The 26393-nt window shown below is 41.6% G+C and overlaps 1 protein-coding gene across 1 annotated transcript in view; it reads left to right on the top strand.

Annotated features, from left to right (window-relative positions):
- The window catches only part of LOC121192215 (immunoglobulin superfamily DCC subclass member 3-like), a 30237-nt gene extending 4888 nt beyond the window's left edge, over positions 1–25349 (top strand). The window contains exons 3-16 of the mRNA XM_041053801.1: positions 484–491; positions 9864–10169; positions 11755–11899; positions 12180–12310; positions 12745–12882; positions 13006–13164; positions 18312–18477; positions 19914–20164; positions 20298–20462; positions 21811–21999; positions 23633–23752; positions 24465–24588; positions 24722–24836; positions 25272–25349. Coding sequence (XP_040909735.1) covers positions 484–491; positions 9864–10169; positions 11755–11899; positions 12180–12310; positions 12745–12882; positions 13006–13164; positions 18312–18477; positions 19914–20164; positions 20298–20462; positions 21811–21999; positions 23633–23752; positions 24465–24588; positions 24722–24836; positions 25272–25349 — 2095 coding nt within the window. The remainder of the gene's footprint in view (positions 1–483; positions 492–9863; positions 10170–11754; positions 11900–12179; positions 12311–12744; positions 12883–13005; positions 13165–18311; positions 18478–19913; positions 20165–20297; positions 20463–21810; positions 22000–23632; positions 23753–24464; positions 24589–24721; positions 24837–25271) is intronic.
- Positions 25350–26393: the final 1044 nt, after the last annotated feature.

Genomic DNA, 26393 nt, shown 5'->3' with positions numbered 1-26393 from the left:
CTGCCAGTCCTGATTTGTCGTTAGACTGTTTCTCTCCCATACATGTCTTTTGGATCCTATCCCGACCAAACTTCTCAAGGATATTTTGCCTTTGATTGGCACTAACATATTAGACCAGATAAATCTCTCTTTGGTAACAGGATATGTTCCACAGGCTTTTAAGGTTGCAGTTATCAAACCTCTACTTAAAAAGCCTTTTCTTGACCATGGGACTTTAGCAAACTATACACCTATATCCAATCTCCCCTTTACTTCAGCACTAGGCTGGTTTAAATCATATCTATCAGATAGATACCAGTTTGTTCATGTTAATGCATGTCTTAAAGACATGAAGGCCTGGATGACCTGTAACTTTCTTCTTCTGCATTCAGACAAAACCAAGGTCATTGTGTTTGGTCCTGTTACCCGAACCAGTTTGGACGGCTCCGAACTGTAGTTGGGAGCACTCTGGCAGCTTTTATCTATTTTTCTTGTGGCTCGTAGCTTAGCTGGTAACATGCTAATAAGTCTGGGTACCTCTGGAGAGGGAGGAGCACTGGAAAGGAATGCCGGTCATAACACAAACTAAGATGAACATGATCCTCTGTATACCTCTTCTCTCTTTCTCTCCTCAGACCCACTCTCACATTTATTAACCTTTATTACATGTCATTAACTCTGTGTCCTCTCTGTCTCGTAGTCCTGTGTTTGTTTCTCTCTGGTCTCTCTTTCTCTGTACCTTTCTGCAGGTATCTCTGGCTCCGGAGCTGCATGTTCTGTGGTCCTGGCTCCACCCACCTGCTGCTGTTTATTGTCTACAATGATCCATTTCTAACACATTACTATGTTTAATGTTCCACTCTGCTACAGATATATTTTGGATTAATATACTATGCAGACTGTAATGTAAATAATTACAGCTTCTTGCTTCTGTGCTCTGTTTCCTATCATAACTGTAATCTGCTGAGTACACAGTATCCACTAACTGTTCTGTAATCTGAATGCTGGCCTTCTAACATTGCTCACTGCCAACATATGATTTCCCTTGATGCACCAAGCTCCTCTTTGGGTCTGAGTCTGGGTCTGCATCTACTACCCCCATTATTAGTCTCACTATTATTATTTGTCCTATTAGTCTTATTAGCTATAATTTTACTATTGCTATCATTGGTCCCAGTGGGCACACCATGAGCTTGGCTCTCAAGGTTTCTAACTGTTAAAAGGAATTTTTCCTTGTCACTGTCTCTAAGTGGTGGGGAAATGTTGTAATGTCTGTAAATAATATAATAATGAGTATGGTCTTGACCTGCGCTATATGAAAAGTGCCCTGAAAAAAAACATCTGTTATGATTCTGTGCTTTATAAATCAGCGTGATCAAAATCATTCAATTAATCAAATTGCTTTGCTCATTTTATTGCAGGCCTGTTGTAAGCTATGTTATAGGTTATGTGGGTCTCCATGCGCATCACAGTTCACATTCAGTGTCTGTCTCAAAAAGACATTTATTTCCTGTGAGTCAAACAGTCAAACATGTGCCTCAGATTTGGCTAGTGAGACCCATGCAGATAATTATAACACAAATCAGAGAATACAGATTTATTCTTCAACTAACAATAACAATAGCAATAATAAAATACACAGTAAACAAATAGAAAAATGTAGATAAGCAAATCTGCAAAAGTAATGTGCAAGGCAGTGTCCTTGAGTGAGACACAGAATCCCAAACTGCTCATGACTGTAGGGGAAAATGACCTGCTAGATGAAGTTATGTACGAAAAAATATTTTCATTAATCTAAAACTAGACAGAATGTCAATTCTGACAACTTTGCAAAACCTTAGATTACATTCAGTGAAAATGTTATTTAACATAAAATAATATGATGATAATATATAATTTTACGTATTCAATTTTTTTAATTCTTGCTTTCAGCTACAGTGAAGGTTAACAAAAGACTGGGAATGTACAGCAAATAAAGGTTAAGCAACTAAAACAGCTAGTTAGGGTTGAGGAAGATTGTGGTCATGGTTAATAAAAAGGCAAACGTGAATTGCAGGCCTGTGACAGGACAGGAAGTCAGATGAGCTACACAACCGTTCACTACCCTAGTGACAAACTAGTAGTAATAAATTTTGAGGAGCAGAATAATAAGGACTTGATTCTTATAACGCTGAGCTGGTATATAAGGTCCTCCACTTTTCCTCCGGTGGAATGGATGTGACTAACCTCGAACACCCTCAAAGCAAAATCTCAGCACTTATGTGAATTCAGTTCCAGTCTGATCATGGTTACCTGAAAATGTGTATTTATTCTTAATAAAAGCTGTTTAAGGTCAGAGTGTGCTTCATCACCCCGGCTGGGAGCTGTATGTCCAGCTCAGGACACAGCTGGTCCATCCGACACTGGGGCGGGGCGGGGTGCAATGCAGCCACCCAGCAGCCCTCTGCTTAAATGAATATCAATCATTCCTCACAGGCCGAGCTACCACCCCTCCGTCATGCCGGGGCCGTGATTGGTTCACAGGAGACCAACCTGCCAGAGGCCAGTGAAAGCTGCTGTATCAGTGTCCATTCAGTGACAACAATGAGGCTAAATAACTAATGAGCTGTGTCCAGGCTGAGGTGTCTTCCTCTCTCTCTATTATCAGAGTAGCTTTGGACATGACCTGCAGCCTTCGGTGGGCCAGATGCTGGACCAGGGAATCTTAAGAATAGCGATGCTTTAATAAAAAACAAAAAAAATTTTTTTAGCTTTATTACCAAAGAAGATACGTAGGAGCAGGATACCGAATAAAACACCTTTCCATTTGGATTACATTTTTTGATTTTTTTCATCTTTGAGGGTTCTAAGGGTAAGAAGCTTTAACACAGAAGGAGGTTGGAATGAAGAACACCAAAATGAGATCAAGAATCTCTCTCATCTGCCTGGCAGCTTTCTTCTGTCTGAGTAAGTACAGTTTAGTTAAGACTTTAAATTGTTGTGAATTGGAGAAATCCCAGTATTAACCAGCAAAAGAGTGAATGGCCAGGTCCACTCAGTCCAGATGCCCTCAGGCTCTTACCAATATCTACATGAATGTGAATTGATTTCCACTGACCCCCTGCACAAATCTGCAAGATATGCAAACTCGAAGTGATTGTAAATAACTGGATATAAAATTAAATATAGATAGATAGATAACTTTAGATAACTTTATTAATCCCAGAGGGAAATTAGTTAATATGAAGTTCCACAAGAACTGTGGATCTCATAAACTAATCACAACATCTACTCAGTCTTTTCAGAACTTTTAGCCACATCGTGTGGCCTTCATTCGCATGATGAAAGGCAAGAATTAGAAAAACCAAGTGGATCTGATAAGGATTTATCATCAGACTAATGTTTCAGATCAAGATTCAAAATGCTGTGGTATGAAAATGCAAAAATACCTCATAGTCCATTTAAAGATGTTACACTGAAAATGTTGAATAACTTTTTTTTTTAGCTTTGAAAAGATTATGTAAATTCACTTGCCACAGTGTCTCTTTCTCAGTAGAAGGTGATTGAATGGACACTTATTTGGAGGTGGAGGCAGGGTGGTCTCCTCTAAAAAACAGTAATATGGATATGTGCTAAGATGTAAGAATTAAACTTGAATGAACATTAATTCAGCTGGAGGTGCGTCAGACACTGTTTTGACAAAGCAAGCAAGTGCACTAAACTTGGAAACAGCAGATTAAACAGTAAAGGTCCACTCGTTCATTCACTCATTCACCCTTTTCCTGGAGATTTTCACCAGGCAAGCTCCATCTGCTGAGGAAGGCTGTGAAGAGGAGTTGAAAGCTCCAGAAAAAAAAGGCTGTTAAGTAGACCTTGGGTTAAAAATGTCATTTTTAACCGTTTCACCTGATGTAACTATTTACATCCGAGCATCCTTGTGTTCCCAACATCACTTCACATGCAAATGTAACCTGATCCATGCATATCAGGTGATCTGTTCAAACACATTTAACAGTCTGTAAATAAAAACACTAGAATGTCAGAAATATTTTCAGACGTTTGTTTACACACTTTTCAAAAGTGAAAATGATCAGATCTGTGAAGCTGAAGTAAAAAATGTGTACATAAAATTATCATTCAGGTTGTGATATGTGCACTTGCTTGGTATTTAGGAGTACCCAAAATTACACATAATGCATTGCACACATTTGTAAATTTTTTATGTGTAGATCAAAAAAAAAAAGCTGTGAATGGCGACAACTTTTTTTTTTTTTTTTTCGAGTGACCATAGAACAAATTTGCATGAGAGGGGGAGCAGTGCAGATGGTGTAGAAGACTCTGTGTTTAGGTTCAACCATAATAAGGGGTTGGAGTTAGTGACCTCTGACCTTTAGCAGTCGCCTGGTCAGCGAAACAGTCAGTGGAAGGGCAGACAATGGACACAATAGCCCCCCCCCCTCCCCAACACACCGTTATTTCCATAATACTACCCCCAGTCTGCACTCAGATTGAGACCTTATTAAAGATATGTGTATGAGTTAATCCCCCGACAGCTGCCCATGACCATGCCCTCGACAATCCACCCCTCCAACCCCTCCATCAAGGTTCCTCACCCAGTCTCACAAACAGTGAGTCCATGATGGAGTAGGCCAGTCAGAAGATTCCTCCTCCAGCAGAGACCCAGAAAGGGCCAGTGGTGATTGGCATTTCCTGCAATGTGAACAAAAATAGGTTGTTCCAATCTGTGGAGAGTTGAGGCTAATGCTAACAAGATTCGGATCATGTAGAGCATAAAAGCATCATCCAGCATTAACCTGACTGTTGGGGACATTATCAAGCAAAGTAAAATGGTAAATAGTTAATGGACTGTATTTATATATTGCTTTCCTGCACAATCACCCATCAACCCACCGGTTTTCATATGATTATGACCAGTATACTTCCAGCTTGTTAGCAAAGGATGCTAGACTGTCCCAGACTGTCAAAGACCACTATCCATCATGAGCTGGATTTTACTAAGCAGCTCCCCAGAGTGTAAGTGAAACATGAAACGGAGCCCTGATGACTTATCTTGGAAAAGTTTAACAGATGTGTGAAAATTGTCTCTTTGATGTTGGACTTAAATTAGTTGGCAGTCCTTCAGTTGTCATGTTAAAGCATAGGTTCACAATTTTTCAAGTCTTTCTTAAAACAATAGTCAGGGGCCTGTGACGGAAACAGTTTTTAACTTGCTTTTCATTCTGACATCTAAAGACCACTTACTTTTATAACAAGTAGACTATGACTTTGGAAGATTCCCACGTGATGTGTGGAAATCAAAGTGCAGATGCCTTGTAGTAGCTTCAGATAAACTGTTGTGTACACTCTGGACTGCGGATTTCATGTCTGTTACACTGGAAGTTCATTAGGAAGGGATCTCTTCATGTCCAGTATGAACAGAAGGAAGGACTACAGCAAGCAAATACTATGAAGTTGTCCCCGAATGGCTTAAAACTGGTTTTAAGCAAGTGAAAGGAGATGTAATCCCAACTTTGCAACATAAAGAAACACACAAAGAAAGAACACACATTCAGTGTCACAGAAAAAAATAATAAAGGTGGTTCAAATAAACATAGGAGGATAAAAATAGCAGGACAAGCAGTGGCGATCATGTCTGAACAAGCTCCTTCTCCAAACGACAAACATTGTTAGCAGAAAATCAAGCACAGCAGTCACCACCACATTTACTGCTTCTCCTCGCTGATCACTTCTCCACGGCAAGTGTCTTATTAACTTGCTTTTTGTGAAGTCTCAGTGTTTGACAGGCTCTTTGTCTTAAAGTGAGATTTCCCTAATGAGAGTTGCTGCACCCACTCTGTGAGCTGACATCTCACTGATTAAAACCCTAACCCTGCAACAAAAAAAAAAAAAGAAGCCTCTCTGTCACATTAGAGATTATTACTTATTGATCCACATCACTGGTGGGGACCTTCTTTTTGGTCAGGGTTTTTTTAAATCTGCACTGACCATCCATCCAAATCAACCCCCCCCCCCACCCTCAAAATTCAGATTGGATGCCCTGAGCCCCAGGGCCCATGAGGCCACTATCAGTTTATGCATAGGAGAGCAAGCCAACATATGCTGCTGTAAAAAGACTAGGCCTGATCCAAACACTAAATGTAACCTTGATTTCATTGTATTTGGTCAAAAGAAAGTCACATGAAAAGAAGGTTTTCAAGAATGTGTGGAAATGTTGAATAGAACTGGGTACCAAATATCAATGTATTTTTAGTACTGGTTTGGACTGAAAGCATAGGGTTTCAATAACTGAACAGTACAGAAAGCTGGTAGATTAATTATCTTATTTATTGTTTAATCACATTCAATCAGAACTTTGCCAGTTTTATTTATTTATTTATTTTTTAATAGTATCAGCTGTTCTAAAACTGCTTGTCATCCAACTACATTTCCATCATTTCATGGACACGAGCATGTTTTTTTCCCAGTTCATTCTCAGAAACGCTGTGGCATATGACACCTGGTAAATAACCATCAGCTGGTTTAAACAATAGCGAACAGCAAAAAGAACTCGCCATCTCTAATGCAAGGAGAGTTTTGCTCTCCTTAGGAGGACAAAGGAGGAAGCCCTGGGGCAATTGGTTTCATGTCTGAACAGATATTCCCATCTTCCTGCCCAGAACCTTTAACTGCACGTTTATTGTTTAAACTGCTTCCTCTTCAGAAAAAAAGATATAACAGAGGGAGAGATCAGGGGCAAGAAAAAAGAAAAGGGAGTGTTAGAATGTGGAATATTGCTCTGATTTTTTAATGTTTAAAGGGATTTTAGTGTCTTTAAGAGTATATCTGCAGTGAATCCATAACATATGAAGATCCAGTCCTAAAGCTAACCATTAAAGGCAACCTTCATCAGAAATATTATACCACTTCATTCTAGTTGTCATTCTTGGTTCAAAACCGTACATCCCTCCAAAACTGCTCCAACTTAAAAACAAGATGGAGAGAGGGGAAAGGAAAGATGTTGATGAAATGATTTATCATTTGGTGGTCAGGACCCCCTTCTCTTTCTCTTACCCTTTTTGGGGGGGGGGCTGGACAGAAATCTGTGAAGTTCAGGGGTAGCAGTCCACGTTAAACAATAGCAGGCCACCCACCCCCCACCCAAACACACACACACACCACAACCTTCATCCACACATCCATCCTCCTCACCTCTGACTCTCCCATGACCCCTGAGGGGCTCGGGGTTACAGGCACATAGTGGTTGTGTGGGGGGTTTCTGGACTACCCCCTCCTTTCAAAAAAAATCTCATTATAGTCCTGCCCCTATATTGAAAACAGTCCAATCTCTAATGCTATGCACTTAATCACACCCCATGCAGGCTCAGCTTGTTGGAACTAGTATGGAGAACATTTAAATCCTCCAGTCTGGAATCACCTTAAAGGTTGTTGTCTAACATCCCTCACTCTTGGCACACTGTTATCATTTGTCATCCAGTCTCACTGAGTTTTGAGGCTTCAATCTAGAAACAAGGGATTAATCTCATGACGATGCCAATGGTGTCAAAGCACAAATCTCGGGTAGTTAGCTCAGGACTGCCTTGAAGCTATATTATCATATCCTACGTTACCCCATACTATGTTTCTTTATGTCGCCATAACTTGTCTTCCATTCCATTACCTGTCATTACATCACCTGTCTTACATTATCTTATGTTGAGTTGTGTTTTACACATGGTCGAGACTTGAAACTTCTGAGAGAAGTGACATATACTTTATGAGCAACCAGTCTTTAGAAGTTATGTTGCAGTGTGGTCTCCATCTTGTGCCTACTATCTAGACACTGTTGTATCACCACTGGCCTTTTAAGGCCTCACAGTTAGCAACACCATGTGTTCGATAACTGTGGCTAGAGAATGCAATGCAGGTTCCCCCTTGGGAGCACTGAATTTCATTACCAGGCCTGAGGGATGGGAGGCTCAGGGGTGGCAGAGCTTTATCGGCTAGTCCTGACACAGCTGACCAGTAGACTCACAATCCTCTCTGCTGGCTGCATGTGCTTCTGGGGGCTGGGTGGGGGGGTCTCTCTCTCTCATTAAAAACGAGGGCAGATGCTCATTTCTTCATGTGAAACATTATAGTAAAGCCAATAACAGATGATGATGATGACAGGGAACATCTCTGATTAAGGTTGTGGATAGCCCTGATACCTCAGCACCTACCACTTAATGTAAATACTTGGGGGGGATAATTCATCCATGTTACCACTGATTCACTTCATTTGCATGTGCTGATGGAAAACAGGGTAGAGAGCAGTGGAATTGTGAAAGGGCAGGTCGAACCAAAATTAATATTTTCTCACTTAGATCTGGAAGCATTTGAGAGGTCTCTATACATGCAGATATTTTTGTTTTACTTGTCCAGGTTTTGAGATTTCAGCCTTCACATTGCAAGTGTTGAGTAAAAAAATATAGTTTGATTTTTAATTAAAAGCATCAGCTGACCCTAAGAGTGGAACTGAGCTTCACTGGGAACAGAAAAATACAAAATGATGGAAGTCAAGTTCAAGCTGCTGTGTGTGGGATGTGATGCAAGGGTGTATTTGACTGAACAGATGCAAAACTCCGCAGTGAGACTGATGAGGTATTGTGTATAGGTTCAAGTGCAACTGCAATTGTTGCCGCTTCACAGCTGGGGAGGAAAGTGGCCGATGCGAGGATTCATGGCTCTTTGCATATGAGAACATTAACACCAAAAAGAACTGGGCAAAAATGGGGGAGACTGGGAGCATTACCAAGGTCATGGGCGAGAGGGAACAAGGGTGACAAAGAGAGATCTGGTGGCATGGGAAAGTCACCTCAGAGGTGGTTCTGAAAGGATGGGACGAGATGGGCGGGGTGGGGGGGGATGCATAAGAAGGGGCAGATGGTGCCCTTGGGCCCATGGTGGCTGACAGGAGTTTTTTTACAGAGGTTACTGGGGGTTGGGTGCAAATAAGTATCGTCACAACACTATTGTCACGATTGGTTCCTCCTTCAATGGAAGCTCTCCTAACTTGACCCCAGCAACCCTTGCCAGTCTTCCCCTCTCCTGCTTGGCTATTGTTGTTTCCCTCTCTGGCTGGATGGTTCAATGGCATTCAACCTCCATTGTGGCTCTCCTTCCGTAAAAGCATTACAGGCTGCAAAGCCAAATGCACCATAAGTCAAATGAGATGGTTTTTGCTGTTAAATGAGGTTTTTTGGGGCGATTGGGGTAGGGTTCTCGGAGACTTGGTATCTGACAGAGAAGCCTCCTTTGTGCTATTGTCTCTGGGATGGGATTTGGTTTCTGGGTCTGAGATGAAAAATGTGTTGAATATTTTACGATCCACTCTCATTTTTAAATGCCTTGACAAAACCCTTAACAGTTTTCTTTCCTTGGGTCAGTACTGGATTGGAGAGATCAAAACTCCAGTAACACTTAAAGTAAATAATAAGTTTGTTGTAATAAAAAAAAAACTAAGTTGTTTTTACTCTAATTATTGGTTCTGTCATGTTACTACAGATCCCACAAGTCCTCCTCTTAAAATGTTCCTTTCTCCATGCCCCTTTCCATGCACACCGTGTGTGTATGTGGAGTATGGTTGTGTTTGTTTGTGCGACCCAGAAATCCAGGTCTTTCTGTTGTTTTCCCACAGTTCCTCTCTTTTTCCTGTGGTCCCTAAATATTCTTGAATTCAGTCTGAATTCAGACCATGTTTCTGAACTGTCCTGAAAAAACTCCTGATATTTCACAGAAGTACATAACCCTGTTTAGATTTCTGAGATTGAAGAACTCCTTTGGACTGTACAACAATTGATCATTTTAAGCAAGCTCTTAATCTCTCTCTGATGACCTGTCCTTCTTTTTCTCCTGTCTGCATGCAGGTGGTTGTCTGGCCTCAGAATTGTCTTTTCTGCTGGAGCCCAGTGATGTAATTGCAGTGAGGGATCGCCCACTCATGCTGGACTGTCGGGTACAAGGCGAGGAACCGATCACGGTTACGTGGCGTAAAAATGGGGTGCCTTTACTCACCAGCCCTCGGGTCCGAGTGCTGGAAAATGGCACGCTGTTCATCCAAAGCTTCCAGAAACGCAGAGAGGGCAGCGACGCTGACATGGGCGAGTACGACTGTGCTGCCCAAAATCACTATGGCATGCTCGTCAGCCGCAGGGCCAAAGTCCTTTTGGCATGTAAGTGTTTGACAGTGCAACACAACACAGGACTGCTACAATATATGTTACTATATGCTTTTTCAGGAGATGCTTCTCCACTTCTGTAGAGGTCTGATCAAAATATAAATTAAATTTCCAAGTAACTGTTTTGTATTAATTGAAGTTCATTATAATTATGGGCCTTTGTCAGGATTTTAAAATTACTGAGGTCATGAGTCCTCCAAAGTTCACCCATTTTAAAGCTTTCCTTCCCCATATGGAGACCTACCTTCGCCACAGACCTAGTCAAGTTCCAGTTGAGATGCCCTGAACTTACTTGACTACTTATTGGCCAACAGAGAGTCAAACTGAAATACATTGAACCTAAATGTACTGAAAACTCTTAAGAATTTATATTATAAAAGAATCTGAAGGATATGATCTCAGCGTACTCAAAAATCCATGTACATTTGTTCAGAGGGGTCTGTTGTGGAAGTTCAGTGTCTTGCTCAGTGGGACTTCAAATCAGCCACTCTCCAGTGAAAGTGGTGAACAAAGTGCTATCATATCCAGAAGGAATGATGGACAAAACTACAAGTTCCAAGTTGTTTTAAAACACGATTTACCTTAAAGTTTTAGTGAGTATAATGGGTATTTGATAAAGGCTCAAACACAGATAACGTATATATAATAATATATATAAGGTAATAATGATTCTTTGTTAATGTGAATTAGATTTAAGGGCTACACACTCTCCTTCTCACTTGAAGGTAACAAACTGTAATTTTCTTTGGCATTTTAATATCCATTTCCCTGCTTTACACTCAGGCTGTAAACCTGCCACCTCTTTTAAAACATCCCATAGCCTCTGTTGTAAATGATGCTTCACATGGTGAACAACTATGCATTATACCTGGCAACCCAAGCCCCCCCTGGACTCCTGATCCTTTGTTGTCAGAGGGAACAGGCAGCCAGTTAGAAACCCCTCACCAGAAGATGCCAGATTCTCATTATGGAAAACCAGTAAATTACACTGCCTATGCATTACTGTACATGGTTACATGTGCTGAATACACACGAACCTGCACTACTTGAATGTACAAACTTCTCCTCGCAACCCCCACCCCAACATAGACCAATAAAACCAGGGATTTATGGGTAATCCAGGAGATTTGCCATGGTGATGCTTTCTCATTTGCAGACCCCTCCTCTATGACACCTCATCCACCCTTATTGATTATGGTGACCAGGTTATTATGAATTTGTGTGTGTGTGTGTGTGTGTGTGTGTGTATTTGAATGTATGAATGGTCAAAACTGAAAGAGCACAACACAAGTCCCTACAGGTAGTAGAGCTCAAGCACTTCCATAATGCAACCAGCAGCATCATTTTACTAGACCTTCCATTTCTGATAAACTGACGCGTCTTTGAAGCTCCACAACCACAGTTTGTAAGGCTACTAAAGACACTATACAAGAGTTTTCACAGGTTAAGGTCATGCTAACCATTACTAGTAACTTGATTTTCATGTGTAAAATCGGTGGAATGTTTCCATGTTTCAACACAATATCCACGTCCGGTATTTTCCTCATTAAACCTGATCTCTGTGTGGTTTGTTCCCCAGCTCTTCCTAAATTCCACACCCACCCAGTGTCCATGTCAGTGGATGAGGGAGGCGTTGCTCGTTTCCAGTGTCAGATCAACGGAGTGCCCGAGGCCAACATCACCTGGGAGAAAGACAGAGTACCACTCAACACCACTGACAATAGGTAGCACCATACAAATATACACTATGCTGAAGGACAACGTACTGGATAATATGTACAGTACACTATTTTTTTTTTGCTGACTGGCAACTGAAAGTTATATACTGTATTTGCAAATATGGGATGGTCCATATTTCAGTGGTTTTATTCATGGTTAGAACAATTGTGACCTACATTATATTGTATATACAGTACAATTGTGTATGTATTTGTTTAGTTTATTTGTTTTGTTGAGCATATTTATAATACCTCACCTACATCCTGACCTCCCGTCCCTGTGCAGGTACACTCTCCTGCCAATGGGCATTCTCCAGGTGACAGGCGTGAGACAGGTGGACACTGGGGTTTTCCGATGTGTGGCCACCAATCCAGCCAACACTCGCTACAGCCATGAAGCCGTGCTCAATGTCACTGGTGGGTGAATACACATGTAGAATGTAATACAGGAATAGCTGTGGAGTCACCCAGGGTGTGGATCTCTATTGGTTACCTTTATTTACATCTTTAGCCGTTCTCCTAACATCAGTCCTTAAATTAAACAAAAATATAATTTTTGTTTAAAAAATTTCTGGCTTTAACAGCTGAAAACATATGGAAAATATGAACTCAGCAGATATCCTTGCCATTTTATAAATGCTGACCCTCTTTTTTTTTGATGCAATGCTTGGGCTCTAGCTCAGCCTTTGTCCTCTGTTGCATTGTATTGGGTTCATTTATAACTCTGTAACTTTCCAACGGGTCAAGCAATCAAGTCTGGGCAGACAAATATCATAGTTTCTTTACACATCTCAGCCACACTATTCATCATTTCATCTACATCCACTTTTTGTCTTCCTTCGTCTTTGCAGGTGGAGCTCCCAGAATCTATAAGGAGCCAGTCATCCTGTCAGGACCCCAGAATCTGACCATCACTGTCCATCAGACAGCTATCTTGGAGTGCATCGCCACAGGAAACCCAAGGCCCATTGTTTCCTGGAGCAGGCTAGGTACCGCTGAGAAATTCTAATCAAATTTGAATGATAGGAGGATGATCAGGTAATAACATGCAGCATGTTTTAGCTTTTATCTCACAAACCATCTCTGTGTGTCTGTGTCTGTGTGTCCATCAGATGGACGCTCCATTGGGGTGGAGGGTATCCAGGTTCTGGGGACGGGGAACCTGATGATCTCAGATGTTTCCCTGCAGCACTCTGGTGTGTATGTGTGTGCTGCCAATCGGCCTGGCACCAGAATGAGACGTACTGCACTCGGACGACTCGTGGTACAAGGTAAGTCCATATCTTTGCTGGCCTGGTAGAGCTCAAACGTGGGCATCAATGCTGGCCACTAATCTTTCTAACCCTACAGACAGGTTTTTGTTTTTGTTAGCAAGGAACAGTCTGTCAAGTTTATCGTATCTACATCAGGTGAGAAAATTGTTAGAAGTTATCATGTGTCCAGAACAGACAAGGCCATAACCAGCGTTTCAGAAATACTGAGGTCATGAATGTGAATTTCCACATAGCAACCCCGTTCTCATAAATTCATGACTAGCTAGCAAAAAAACATCTTTAAAAGTTTCACATTACTGTCGTATATCTCAAACTTTGTACATGTAACTATATTTTCTGTAAATTTAATTTACCTTCAATTCTGAACCTCCTTCACGGTCAAGAATATAATTCTGGGACAGAAATGCAAAAAAAAAAAAAAAAACTTTATTTTTCTTAAATTTAAGTCTTTGTCTAAAACTGTGAAATAATAGTACCCAGACTAATAAATATGAATATCAGCCTTGAAAAATCCATCATATGTGTAGGCAAAGAATGTAAACATATCTCTTACGGACCTTTTCCAGCATAAACCCCAGCCTTATTGGGAATAGTAGCCCTAATGGAGTCCAAAGCCCAGTCCTCATGAGGCAAAACGTCATTTGTGAGAGTCCTGGTTAAGGTTAGGGTTAGGCATAACTTGGTTATGGTTAATGTCGTGGTTAGATTATCCACAATGTCTTAACAATAATAGTTGCATTAACTTGTCTGTGTGTGGGTGTCTGTGTGTGCACTTGATCATTTGAACTGGTGGTGGTGGTGGTGGTAGTGGGGAAGGAAAGGGTCAGTAGCAAAGCTCTACCCTTCCTTCTCACCTTAGCCCTGGATGTGGAGGTGGAGGCCTGTGAGCTTGCGCCTGCTTAATACCTGTGTATAAAAGGGAGAGTCAGCATGGTGGAATACAAGCAAGCAAAGCCGGTATAATGACATGTCTTCCTCATGGCAATATTTCAGGATCTCTGTTTAAAAGAAGCTAGTGATGGTGTGAGACCTTTTCCCACCTGCTCCACTCATATACCTGCCCATGAGAGTTCATTTCTAACTATGCTTTAATGGGAGGAAAGTGGAATACCTGTCAAGTCTGCTATGCTAAGCACAAGTTACCTCGATTATAGCCAGCTGAGCCTTGCTCTTAGGACGAGGTTCAAGCACGAGGCTGGAGGGAGCAATGCAGGGTCAGTACATCAGCTTTCTGCAGTCAGGTCGTATGGATTCATGTTGGTAATAGATGACAGCTTATCCACATAACAGCACCGAGTACCTAAAATAATGCCAAGGTTCTTTGCTCATTGACATCACTGATACTAAGCACACGTCACTTCCGGGGGATCCCATTTCCTCTACTTGCCCGGTATTTTCCAATACTGCTCACTGAAAATTGTCCATTCCCTCTTCGGATGCTGTGGTGTCAGCATCTCAAGCGTCTGGCTTATCACATCCGGACACTGATAAACAACAAATGTTCTTCCGCTGTTTAAGGGAGGAAGATTCTCCCACACCAGATTTGCACAGATAAACTTTTCCACTCACAGTGTGAGAGCATGGACAACAAACTTAAATACGTAAAGGTAACGTAAGAGTAACATGAAAATCCACTACACTGGTGCTGAGGAGCTTTGATAAAATTAGGGAGATCCAAGTTTCTGTTTTGTCCAGATCAATCAATACTTCCCTCCCATCACTCTCTCTCTTGGCAGTGCCTGTGGTGTAGAGGAGGAGAGGAGGTCCTGATCTCTAATATATTCATGAATTTATCGATCTATCTGCTCTCCATTTGGAGGAGGATAGAGAACAATACACTTTAGGCTTTGGTCATCTGGTAACATGACCACCCACAATGTGGTTAAAATGCCCTCATTATTCTGCAGTGGTGCATCCAAAATTAGATCATAAACCCAAAAACTATATCAGGCAAAGTGTGTTAATACTAACAAGTGAGATGATTCTTTTCTGATTCCTTTAATGACAGCGGGTCATTGTAGGACATGCTAATTATGTTCAAACAAAACTGTCTTATCCTTGAGCCTTGTCTAGAACTTGATTAGTGTCCACCTGTGAAAAAAAACTGAATGGATTGGTTACAAACACCATTTTATGCCAATTTCATCCATTTTAAATTAACATGTGAAGTTAGAACACAACGAAGTGTGTGGAAAAAGTGAAGGGGTCTGGGTTAGGGGTATATTGTTGGAAATAGGATATACTTTATGTTGGTGTATCTCTGTGTTGGGAAGCACGTTTAACATTTATATGAATATTATATGTTTTTGATCTTGATGTTTTTGAATGTGCAGAAAAAAAACTGCAGAGAAACGGAGAATGCCTAATTACAATTTGTGCGCAAATTACAGTCTAAGCAATGACATTTTTTCTCATAAAATGTTTAAGACTTTATTTGAGCCCACAGTGATTTTGGAAAAAACAGCCATTTGTATGTTTAAAAGTAACTTGTTTCCTATTTAAACACATTTAAAAATGCTTATATTAGACAATAAGAGACAATTTGCTCTGTCGCTGTTAGTCTTTTGTAACAGTGAAGTCAGCAGTGAAGGTGCTACAGCTTGAGGTTCAAGTGTGCATGCAGAGATGTGATGTCTCAGTGAAGGTGAATGTTTTTATTGTTCAGCTCAAGTCAAGTTCAGGGGGGAAGGGGTCAGTGAGACTGGCTGCTGTCTGTGTTTGTAGTGTGAAGGTCAGCAGAGATCTGAACTTTCACACAGTCTGCGTGTGTGTGTGTCTACGTGTGCCATTGTGGCCATGGTCACAGGGAAGGGGACAAAGAACACAACATACGGAGGGACAAAAAACTGGAGAGCGACTAGATGGTCAATTCAGGGTGCAAGGTGCAGGAGGGGGGGTGCAAAGGGGAAGGGAAAGGAGGTGAAGAATGACTGGTAACCCCTAACCCCTGACCCTCGACCTCAGCTGGGGGGGGGGTTCAGGGTGTATGTCTGTGAAAACAGCTGGAGTGAGGGAGGAGGACGCATAGGGAGGTGGGAGGACAAAGGAGGTGTGGTCTCAGGGTTAATTAGAGGGGGCTGGAAGATGGATAGCATCCCAGCAGAGGGCTGAGGGCAACCAGGGTGTCACCGTGTAGAGAGAGACCCACACAAAGGATGGTCAGCCATTTTATGGAACAGTGCATTGCATACATGCATAACATCTCATTTACACTGCTGGGCTTTACTTTTTCAATAGTAGAGTCAAAATAATCAGGGCCTGAAATAAATGTGCAAATTTTGATAGTACCAGGTTATATCACTTCAATAGGAGGTCAGACATGTTTTTTTTTTTCCAATTCCATATTTATCTGGTTTAGACTGGGATTTTACACACATACAAAACACATGATCAGCCACTAAATTCTGTCTTTATTCTTTTATTGTGCTTTAATGACATCTTAGTGACACAACTGAGTGGTCAAAGTATAAAGTTCAGATTTCTGAATAAAATGACAGAGTAAGGTTGTGTGAATATATATAAATATGGAACCCCCCCCAAAAAACACGCTGCAAACAACAGGAGCTAATAAGATGTAATAAGATGTCTGGGGCACTGAAACTCAAGGTCAACAGAATCACTGATCAATAAAGAGTATGGATCGGTTGATGAACAGTCAGCTGAGGACGCCTGACACTTTCTAACGTCGTGGCGGGACAACTGAACAGATGAAGGGGTGGACAGCTATGCCCTCTGAGACATAATGAACCTACAAACACACACACACGCACACACAAAGACGAGAGACAAAGAGAGAGCAAGAGAAAAAGAGAGAGAGAGAAAGTATAACCTGATGTATAATAACAATGAAGGAAATCACACACTGAACTTGATCTTTCATCAAATATCATACTGCTGTTTACACATTTCATTGACTTAACACTACTGCTAATCATCACAGACATCATGTAGAGCTTTACGTACAGCACATGAATGTGTTTTTCACCTTTCGAGGCATCTGATTGTATCCATTAATTTCAATGTCTCATGAAAATTAACTTTGAGATGCTTTAAACTGCCTGAGATACTGAGATACTGAGAAATAACAAAATGTTATTTTTTTCATTGGCACAGTTCAAGATCACTAGACAAGTTAGCTAGCTAGCTAGCTAGCTAGACAGCCAGCTAGCTAAATAGAAACGGTGTGCGGAATGTAAAAGAACTCTGTCACCAATATATCCAGGTTAGATGTCTGTTCAAAAACCAAACATGGTTCATATACAGCTTTGAAAAATACTAAAGTAAAACCGTGGATTTACTGTATTTTATAGAATAATGAAGATGGAAGCCAGGAGAACTGGGCAGACATTTATCTTTGTGGTTGGAAGTGAATTCAAGCAAGCAAAAACATGCTACAGAGGAAGAAACCATATAGCAACCATGCACACCGACAGGCAGCGGTTATCATTTCCTTCATGGGTTAGTCTTGGCTCTGTTGAACTGTGAGCTGGTTCCAACCAAAGTGGTTTGACCAGTCCCCTCCATGTGTCCTTTCTGAAACGGTCATATTGTTGACACTACTACCCCCCTCAGCTTGTCCACAGTAGGTAGATGGTTATAGGGTGTGGGGTCACAACCAGTGTTGAGGTCATTAGATCAATGAGAAGCTGAGAATGTGCTGAAGTGGGGAGGGGCTCTGAGGCCTATAGAGCTCTGCCCCTATATCCCAGCATATATATGCATGTCTATTGTGCCTCTATTATTGACCTTAGTGTCAAGAGGAGCAGCTTTGCATCTGTCTAGGGACAGATGAGGACAAGCAGGAATCAGCAGGCTGTGTGTGTGTGGAGGGGGGGGTTGTAAAGGGACCTGACAATCCTCTTCAGATTTATTAAACAATTTTATTTATTAAAACCCTCTATGTGGAATTATCCTTTAAGGCAGTGTTTCTCAGGCCTCAATAAAAGTCTTATTTTTCAACTAGGCCTCTTTCATACTGTTTAAGCACTATTTTAATAACTGTCTCCTTGATATTAGTGTTTCAGGCAATGGGGTGCAGCAGGTTTTATGAGGAACATGAGTCTGTTAGCTGCTTTGGTTTCATATCCTGATGCTTTTTGTTGTTTATGTCTTGACCCCTCTCCCTCTTTGGTCCTCCTCCTCAGCTCCTCCCGAGTTCCTGCAGTGGCCACAATCTGTGTCCAAACCAGCAGGGGGCAGTGCTGTGTTCACCTGTGTGGCCCAGGGCGTCCCCGAGCCTCACCTCATCTGGCTAAAGAACGGCAAGGTCCTGATGCCCGGACACAACGTTAAGCTGACCAACAATAACAGGTAGATCTTTAAAATCAAATTATACAAAACAAGTAAAGTCTGACTCAACATACCTAATGCAATAGGATCCTGCAGGGCCAGTTACTGTACTATAAGTTATGTACTGGCCCTATAAAAGGAAGACTAAAGCGTATGGATTATAAAGTTATACTTAGTAACTTAGTTACTTAGTAAAGTAAGAGTTACAAGGAGACATAGGCTGCAGCGATGGTTTAACAAGCAGGCAGAAGTCTTCTGCTCTTCTCAGAAGTCCAGGATCTGAAAATCCACATATTGGGAAGATTTCCTGAAATGGTTTTGTATTCTCACACGCAGGCTTTTGGTTTTCTGTGTCCTATATGCAAGTCACCATTAATACCCAACTGAGCTTTACTCAAGCCTGCATTTAACAGTTGTACCACATGGTGGTAGCACTGCACAGATAGTGGAGAGCCCATTAGACCCCAATGTCTGCTGATAATCAGTCTATGATTACCACCGAAAGAATTGTGTGTGTATTATATATTTATAAATGATTATATGTTGGTTTTTATATTTATATATACATATACATATATACTTAAATTACACTGTATTCCAAATATACTGTATAACTTCTATGTGTTCTTTCAAATATTTCAAACATTCATTGCAACGACATCTCTTGTTTGCTTTTAAATTAATTAAAGCAATTACTGTAATACTGTGTGTGTATTTAGAGTGCAAGTAGCAAAATCACACAAGAAAGCTTCATTATATTTTACCTTGAAACCAACTACTTCTCCTGTGCTAAACTAACTACACAGGTTTGATGTGTAATTAAACACATCTGCAATTTACAACATTCAACATGCAAGCACAATATGCCCTGAAAATAATACAGGTATCAAAACTAGATTTTGACACAGAGCCCCCACAATAAGACAGGGCTTCAAGATGCAGGAGCTAACTTTATCTGTCTTCCGCTTTTTTCATTTATTTTGTGCTGTGGTGCATATTCTCAAAATTTTGGGGGTAACACTTAAGAATCCAATAATTATAATAATAATGTAATTTACAGTGTCATTTCACTGAATGAATCGGGTACTAATAAAATACTTCCTTGGCCTTGCTGGGATTTAATATTTTAATATTATATTCCTGATATTCCTGCTGTTTTTACTGTTGCTTCATTTACTATATTTATTACTACTGGCTACTAGTACTACTACTGTAGGACTGGATTACCAACTGGGCTAAATTGGGCAGCAGTTGGGAAACAGAACCCACAGTTCATTGATTTATTTACGTCATACTACACTGTATGATCTGAAATAAGAACCGACAGATGCACCTTTGTCAAATTCACAGGAAGGTTTCTATTTTCATCTGAGGAGAAAACCAAATACATATGTATGAAATACAGCTGGTCTTTAATGTTTAATGAGGAACCTAACGACTGTGTGTTGTTTGTACAGCACTCTGGCTCTGACCCGTATCAGCTCAGAGGATGAGGCCATCTACCAGTGCATTGCCGAGAACAGTGCCGGGACCAACCAGGCCAGCGCCCGTCTGGCTGTGGCCCAGGCTAAAGACCTGCCCGCCACCCCCCAGGGCCTCAAAGCCAGCGTCCTGTCCACTAACGCCCTGCAGATCACATGGAACCAGCCAGCCCCCAACGTAACTGATAGCATCATCGGATACGTCTTGCACATCCGCAAGATAGGAGGTGAGCGTCAGTGCACACTCTCAGTCAAAGTCTTCTGTGGAGAAACACAATTTTTATTTCAAATTAGAAAGTGTTATTTCTAACAATTACTAAATCTACTGTGTTGTGGTGTGTGTGTGTGTGTGTGATTCAGAGCCTGACAGTCTGGAGCTGCAGGAAGCCATCAGTAAAAGCACCTTCCAGCATGATGTGACCAACCTGGAACCAGCCACCACCTACTCCCTCTACCTGAAGGCCTACTCTCCTCTGGGAGCCAGCCAGCAGTCTCACACTGTGGTAGCCACAACACTGGGCGGTGGTAAGAACGCAACACTCTGCCCAAAACAGAGATTTAGATGAGGACCTGGAGAAGTTATGTTGAAAAGATGAAAAGAATTCAATTCAATTTTATTTATATGGCTCCTTCCACAATCAAAAATCTAAATGATACAAACAGGGTTGGCAGTGAACAATGTTAGAGGGCCAGCATTCAGATTACAGGACAGTTAGTAGATAATGTGTGTTCAGCAGATTACAGTTATGATAGGAAACAGAGCACAGAAGCAAAAAGCTGTCATGATTGGTAATTATTTACATTACAGTCTGCATAGAATATTAATCCAATATGTATCTGTAGCAGAGTGGGACATTGAACATAGTCATGTGTTAGAAATGGATCATTGTAGACAATAAACAGCAGCAGGTGGGTGGAGCCAGGACCACAGAACATGCAGCTCCGGAGCCAGAGGTACCTGCAGAAAGGTACAGAGAAAGAGAGACCAGAGAGAAACAAACACAGGACTACAGGACAGAGAGGACACAGAGTTAATGACATGGAATAAAGGCTAATAAATGTGAGAGTGGGTCTGAGGAGAGAATAAGAGAAGAGGAGAGGTGTGCAGAGGATCATGGGAAGTCCCCCAGCAGCCTAGGTCTATAGCAGCATAACTAAGGGATGGTTCAATTGCCTGAGCCAGCCCTACTATGGGCTTTATCCTTTACTGTAACAGTGTCTATAGAAATAATTGTGACTAACTATAGGTTTAGTCATAATAACTAACTAGACTAAACTAACTGTAACTACAACTAATTATAAGCTTTGTCAAACAAAAAAGGTTTTAAGCTTAATTTTAAAATTAGAGAGGGTGTCTGCTTCCTGAACCCAAACTGGTAGTTGGTTCCATAGGAGAGGGGCCTGATAGCTAAAGGCTCGGCCTCCCATTCTACTTTTAGAGATTTTGGGAACCATAAGCAAACCTGCATTCTGGGAACGAAGCAATCTGTTGGGATGATATGGTACTATCAGCTCTTTGAGATATGAAGGAGCCTGGCCATTGAGGGCCTTATATGTAAGGAGAAGGATTTTAAAATCAATTCTGGATTTTACAGGAAGCCAATGAAGAGAAGTTAGTACAGGAGTAATATGATCTCTCTTGCTAATTCCAGTCAGTACTCTCGCTGCAGCATTTTGGATCAGCTGGAGGTTTTTTACAGAGTTAGCTGGACATCCTGATAATAGGGAATTACAGTAGTCCAGTCTAGAAGTAACAAATGCATGGACTAATTTTTCAGCATCACTCTGAGGCAGAATGTTCCGAATATTCATGATATTGCACGGGTGCAAGAAGGCTTCTCACCACTATTTTCTGTCTCTGCTCTCCATCTAGTGCCAACCCCTCCCACGTTCTTCACCAAGGTGGTGAATTCCAGTGCCGTGCAGGTCCTCTGGGAGCTCCCCAGTAAGGCTGGCAAGGCTGAGGGCTTCAGGCTGTCTTACCGCAAGGTTCCCCACACCAGCTTCCAGGGACCCATCCAGCTGCCTTGTCACATCAATGCCCACACCATCTCTAACATGGGTGAGAGTGAGGATGTGTGAGTGAGTGTGTGAGAGAGAGAGAGATTCAGGAACAGAGAGGTTAAGTGCTTATCCTCAGCTATGTCTCTGACTGGACTCTAAATGACACACTCTTGTCCCAACCATCACACACACACACTGACTTTAATAGTCCATACATCAATGTGCAATAACCCAGTTATTAGTGTGCAATATTTGTGTACTAGTCACTCAACTCAACAATCTCCATCTCATATTTATTTATTTATGTAGGTATATTTTTTATTTTTTACAGCAGCTATTTTCTTGTTTCTTAGTTATTCTACCATATTTAAATCTTGTTCTGGCCATATTGGCCTCTTACTTATATCCCACTCTCACTTACTGTACTTTATCCCTGCTGTTGCTAAATGCAATTTCCCCACTGAGGGACTAATAAAGGATTCTCTTATCTTATCTTATCTCTTAATCATGTGTAAAAATTACATGAAGCACATGAAATTTCCCTAAGGAGGGAATAAATACAATTAGTGGCACTGACAATTAGTGCGACACACGTGATTTACACATTAGGAACAAAATAAATCAAAGAAACCCCACTCACACTGCATTCCCACAACTAAGATGGCTCAGGCTAAAGAAGCAGAAGTAGTAGCAATAGCCATTGCAGCTCCCCTGTGAATACCCAGGCCCACAGCCCTTGAGATACATGACAAAAGATCTAGTTAAAACTATGAATGACGACCACTGAAATCAAGCCAGTGCCATAGTAAGCTACATGCTGACAGTGTCTGTTAGCTCAGGGGAGGAAAGAACCGATGGTGCTCATTCTGCTACGCCAGTTTATTACATGCAGCATGATAAAAGAGGGTCTCCTCTGAGAGAGGGGATCCACAACAACAGCAGTTTACAACAAGTAAAAAGTCTGTGTCTGTCTGTTATCAGTCGACGATTGCTCTTTAAAACATCTTGAACAGCTGCTGTAGACAATTCACCAAACGTACTGATCCTCACAGCAGCAGCGTCTCGCATTAGAATGACCTCATCAGTTCATCGTTTAGCCACCGTCGATCTAATTGCAGTGGAAAGTGTGGTATCATGGCTCAACATCAAGCCTTAGTGTCAGCACACAGGATTCAGTTATCATCTTAAGAGAAGGACTCAAAAGGCCGTTTCTGCAAAACGGGATGGTGCCGCTTACTGATTGAGCGAGTCCAATTCACAGCATGAAACACAGCAGCAGGTCGAAATTGATGTTTTTGATTTAATAGGAGATTAAAGAGGAGGAGGAGTAAGAGGGAGAGGGGGTGATGGGTGATGGGTGATCGAGAAAGCCGAGAGAGGACATGACTGAGCGAAGAGGTAGATGTCAGGCAGGGGCAAGACCAAGAATCAGTATGTTGTGGTATAAAACAAAGACACAGTTAGGTTTTATTGGTTTAATAAACTGTGAAATTAAAATGAATAAACTGAACTTTTGATAATTGTCTTTACTCCAGCTATTCCAGTTTTCCCTCTGATCTTAACCCACACTCCACCAACACAACAGCCACTGTTTAGGTTTTGTTTTGCACTTAAAAAGAACACACATCCTCATTCCATGTAAAACAAAACAACAACTCCTGACTAACACTGTGTGGGGCCCTTTGTTTCAGAACCGGGTGCAGTGTATGAAGTCAAACTGGTGGCCTACAATGGAAACGGAGAGAGTGACTGTTCCAAGAGACTGGTGTCACTGGCAGAGGAAGGCCTCAGTGACCAAAGCACCGGTGAGTGTGATCACATGACTGTCCTGGAACAGCTCTCAGCAGGTACCCTCAGTACACCTGTCAATGCTGTGGAAGAGTGCCAAGTAGTAGGAAGGTCAGATTTTAATTAGTAATCATTTAAATTAGTAAACAGTGCTGTAACCTGGTTAGCAGTTTACAGCCTATACACACCTTTTAACCTGTACGCTGCAAATATGTTCAGTCAGTCAGGTATCATCATTAACGTAAAGAACAGATCCATGTTTTTGGACACACATGTAACCTTGATAAAAACAGACTTCAGACGATATTTAATGAACACATTCCACAACACGAAGTACAATCAGCATGATATAAATTAGGTTCTTTAAATGTCTAATATCCCAAATATTCAATAGCACACAAAACTAGATAAAAAAAAAAAAATATTAGTAGTGGAAGGAGAATCAGGCCTGGACACAGCTGAGGAAGATGATCATAGTATAAGTCAGAATAAGACCACCAACCCAAGCTTCCAACTCAGTTGGAAGAAAGGCATCAGATATTTTATGACTCCGAAGTAGAAATTTCCAGGATTTGAGGGACGTTGCTGAAGGTGTTGTGGTGACTTTTATATTGCATACTGCATGACGACACATGTCTGTCTTTTGGAAGCTGCTCATAGTCAATTTATAATACAGCCACTTAATAAAATATCATATATCAAATCAAATCATAAAATGCTGTTTGTCTCCAGGAGGGAACACTCTGTGTCAGTGCAGGGATGGAGAGGCCTCTCTGGGCAGCATAGTCATTGGCATCCACATCGGCACCGCCTGCATCATCTTCTGCGTCCTCTTCCTCATGTTTGGATACCGTCGCAGGTAAATGCACCTGTACATCCTTTGTACTTTGCATAGTATCATGTTTACTGATGCAGATAGCTGGCGCAGGCTAGTTCACAAGATTATGTGAAGATTATATGACTATGTACTCATAATTGGAACCTGTTTGCAGTCTTTTTTGCAGTAAAGGGACACAGGAAAGCTGGTCTGTCCCTCAGGACAACACAGGACACATGGGCAACCCTAAAGATGGAGCAAACTGCCCCAGGTTGGAATCAGTGCCTCAGGTATGTCACTCAGAATATGCAGCTTGTTCAGTTTTCAATTTCATTTCAGTACAGTTTGGTTACATTTTCAAGTATTTTATTATTTTATTTAATAAAATAAGTACACTATTTATTGAGGCAAGGAACAGGGGCAGCAAGTTGGCTTATGTCAAGAGTGAAAATAATAAATCATCCTCAGATAACTTGCCTCAAACAACTAATCAAGTGATGGTTGTTAGTTGTTAAATGGAGCTACCAGAAAAAAACCCACTATACAGTAAGTAAAACTAGTTCAGTGGTACAATGGCTCCACAGGACAGCCAGGGGGTAACATCAGTAGTGCTTTGGATGGCTGCTTGTGCATTGTCAAATAGTTCGATCCATGAACGATGTCTGATGTCTGTCTTCTCTCTTGTGTCCTTCTCTGTCCTGCTGTTGTGTGACTCTTCTTGTTAGCAGGCGGTCTGTCCAGCACAGTGCCAGGTCGTCATCGAGCAGCAGTCATCGGGTTTGCCTGGCATGGGCACTGGCTAACACTGGTCCTGTCCCATCCCTCCCCCCCCCTCACTATCCCATGTCTTCTATTCACCTAGGAAACCCAAGAATCTCAAAGAGTCAGCCATAGCTTTAGTTCTCCCCTCAAAAACCTGCTGCTGCTAAGCATCCACGAATACTGTGACAGAGCTGGGACACATACTGGTTCTTTGCTACTTCACCCCCATCCTCCACCCTTAACTCAAACCAAAGCTTATTGCCTTTATTTCCTGTGTATGTGCACAGGTGCATGTTGAAAAAAAGCCTTCAAATTGCATTGCCACTCCAGATTATAGGGACTGTCACGTTGTTTTTTTTGTGTGTACGTCACAGCAACACTCATGTCATTTTTCCAGTGGGAGTCTGTTCCATAACCAAAATATTCTATTTCTCATGTCTCCCCTGGTGAGCTGACATGTGAAGACGTGCACGCTTAAAAACCCCAAACGAAGCCAAAAATATGTTGTGACAGATCTCTTGACTTTTGCCTTCAGTTCCTCTGCAATAAGAAAGGGAAGAAACATAGCGGCCTTTGCAGACGCCTTACAGAGGTGAGAGAGTCTGATAAGAAAATGACCACACAAGCCATTTAGAAGAACCAATGCAAACGGGCATTCGTTCATCTCTTACTCACCCAAAAGCTGCACACCTCCAAAGAAAGCTACCTCAGTCTGACAAGAATGTCTGAGCCATATTTGAGGCCAGTGTTAGCCTGTTGATGCTGCTTGTGCAAGCCTACCTCAACCAAAAAAAAAAAAAAACCCTTTCCCTTCAACTACTTCCTTGACCAGTGCCAGTGCCAGTGTACCGTGCCAGCTGCCAACCAGGCCAGTCCAGAGAGCGTTCACCAGGATGACCGCCATGGAGAGCATAACCATGGCCGGAGCCTGAATTCCACCTCTACAAGCTTAAGCCTTATCGTCCGAAACAACCTGCTTTTCAAGCCTGATGTCAAGGAGGCAGCGTTGCCTCCTTCATTGTCGGTGCTCCGTTTCGTGGATATCCATGGCTTTCAAATATCCACTGAAGTCCATCTCCAAAGAC

The sequence above is a fragment of the Toxotes jaculatrix genome, chromosome 13 (assembly GCF_017976425.1).
Source record: "Toxotes jaculatrix isolate fToxJac2 chromosome 13, fToxJac2.pri, whole genome shotgun sequence".
Lineage (NCBI taxonomy): Eukaryota > Metazoa > Chordata > Actinopteri > Toxotidae > Toxotes > Toxotes jaculatrix.
This window is presented reverse-complemented; position numbering and strand designations above follow the sequence as displayed.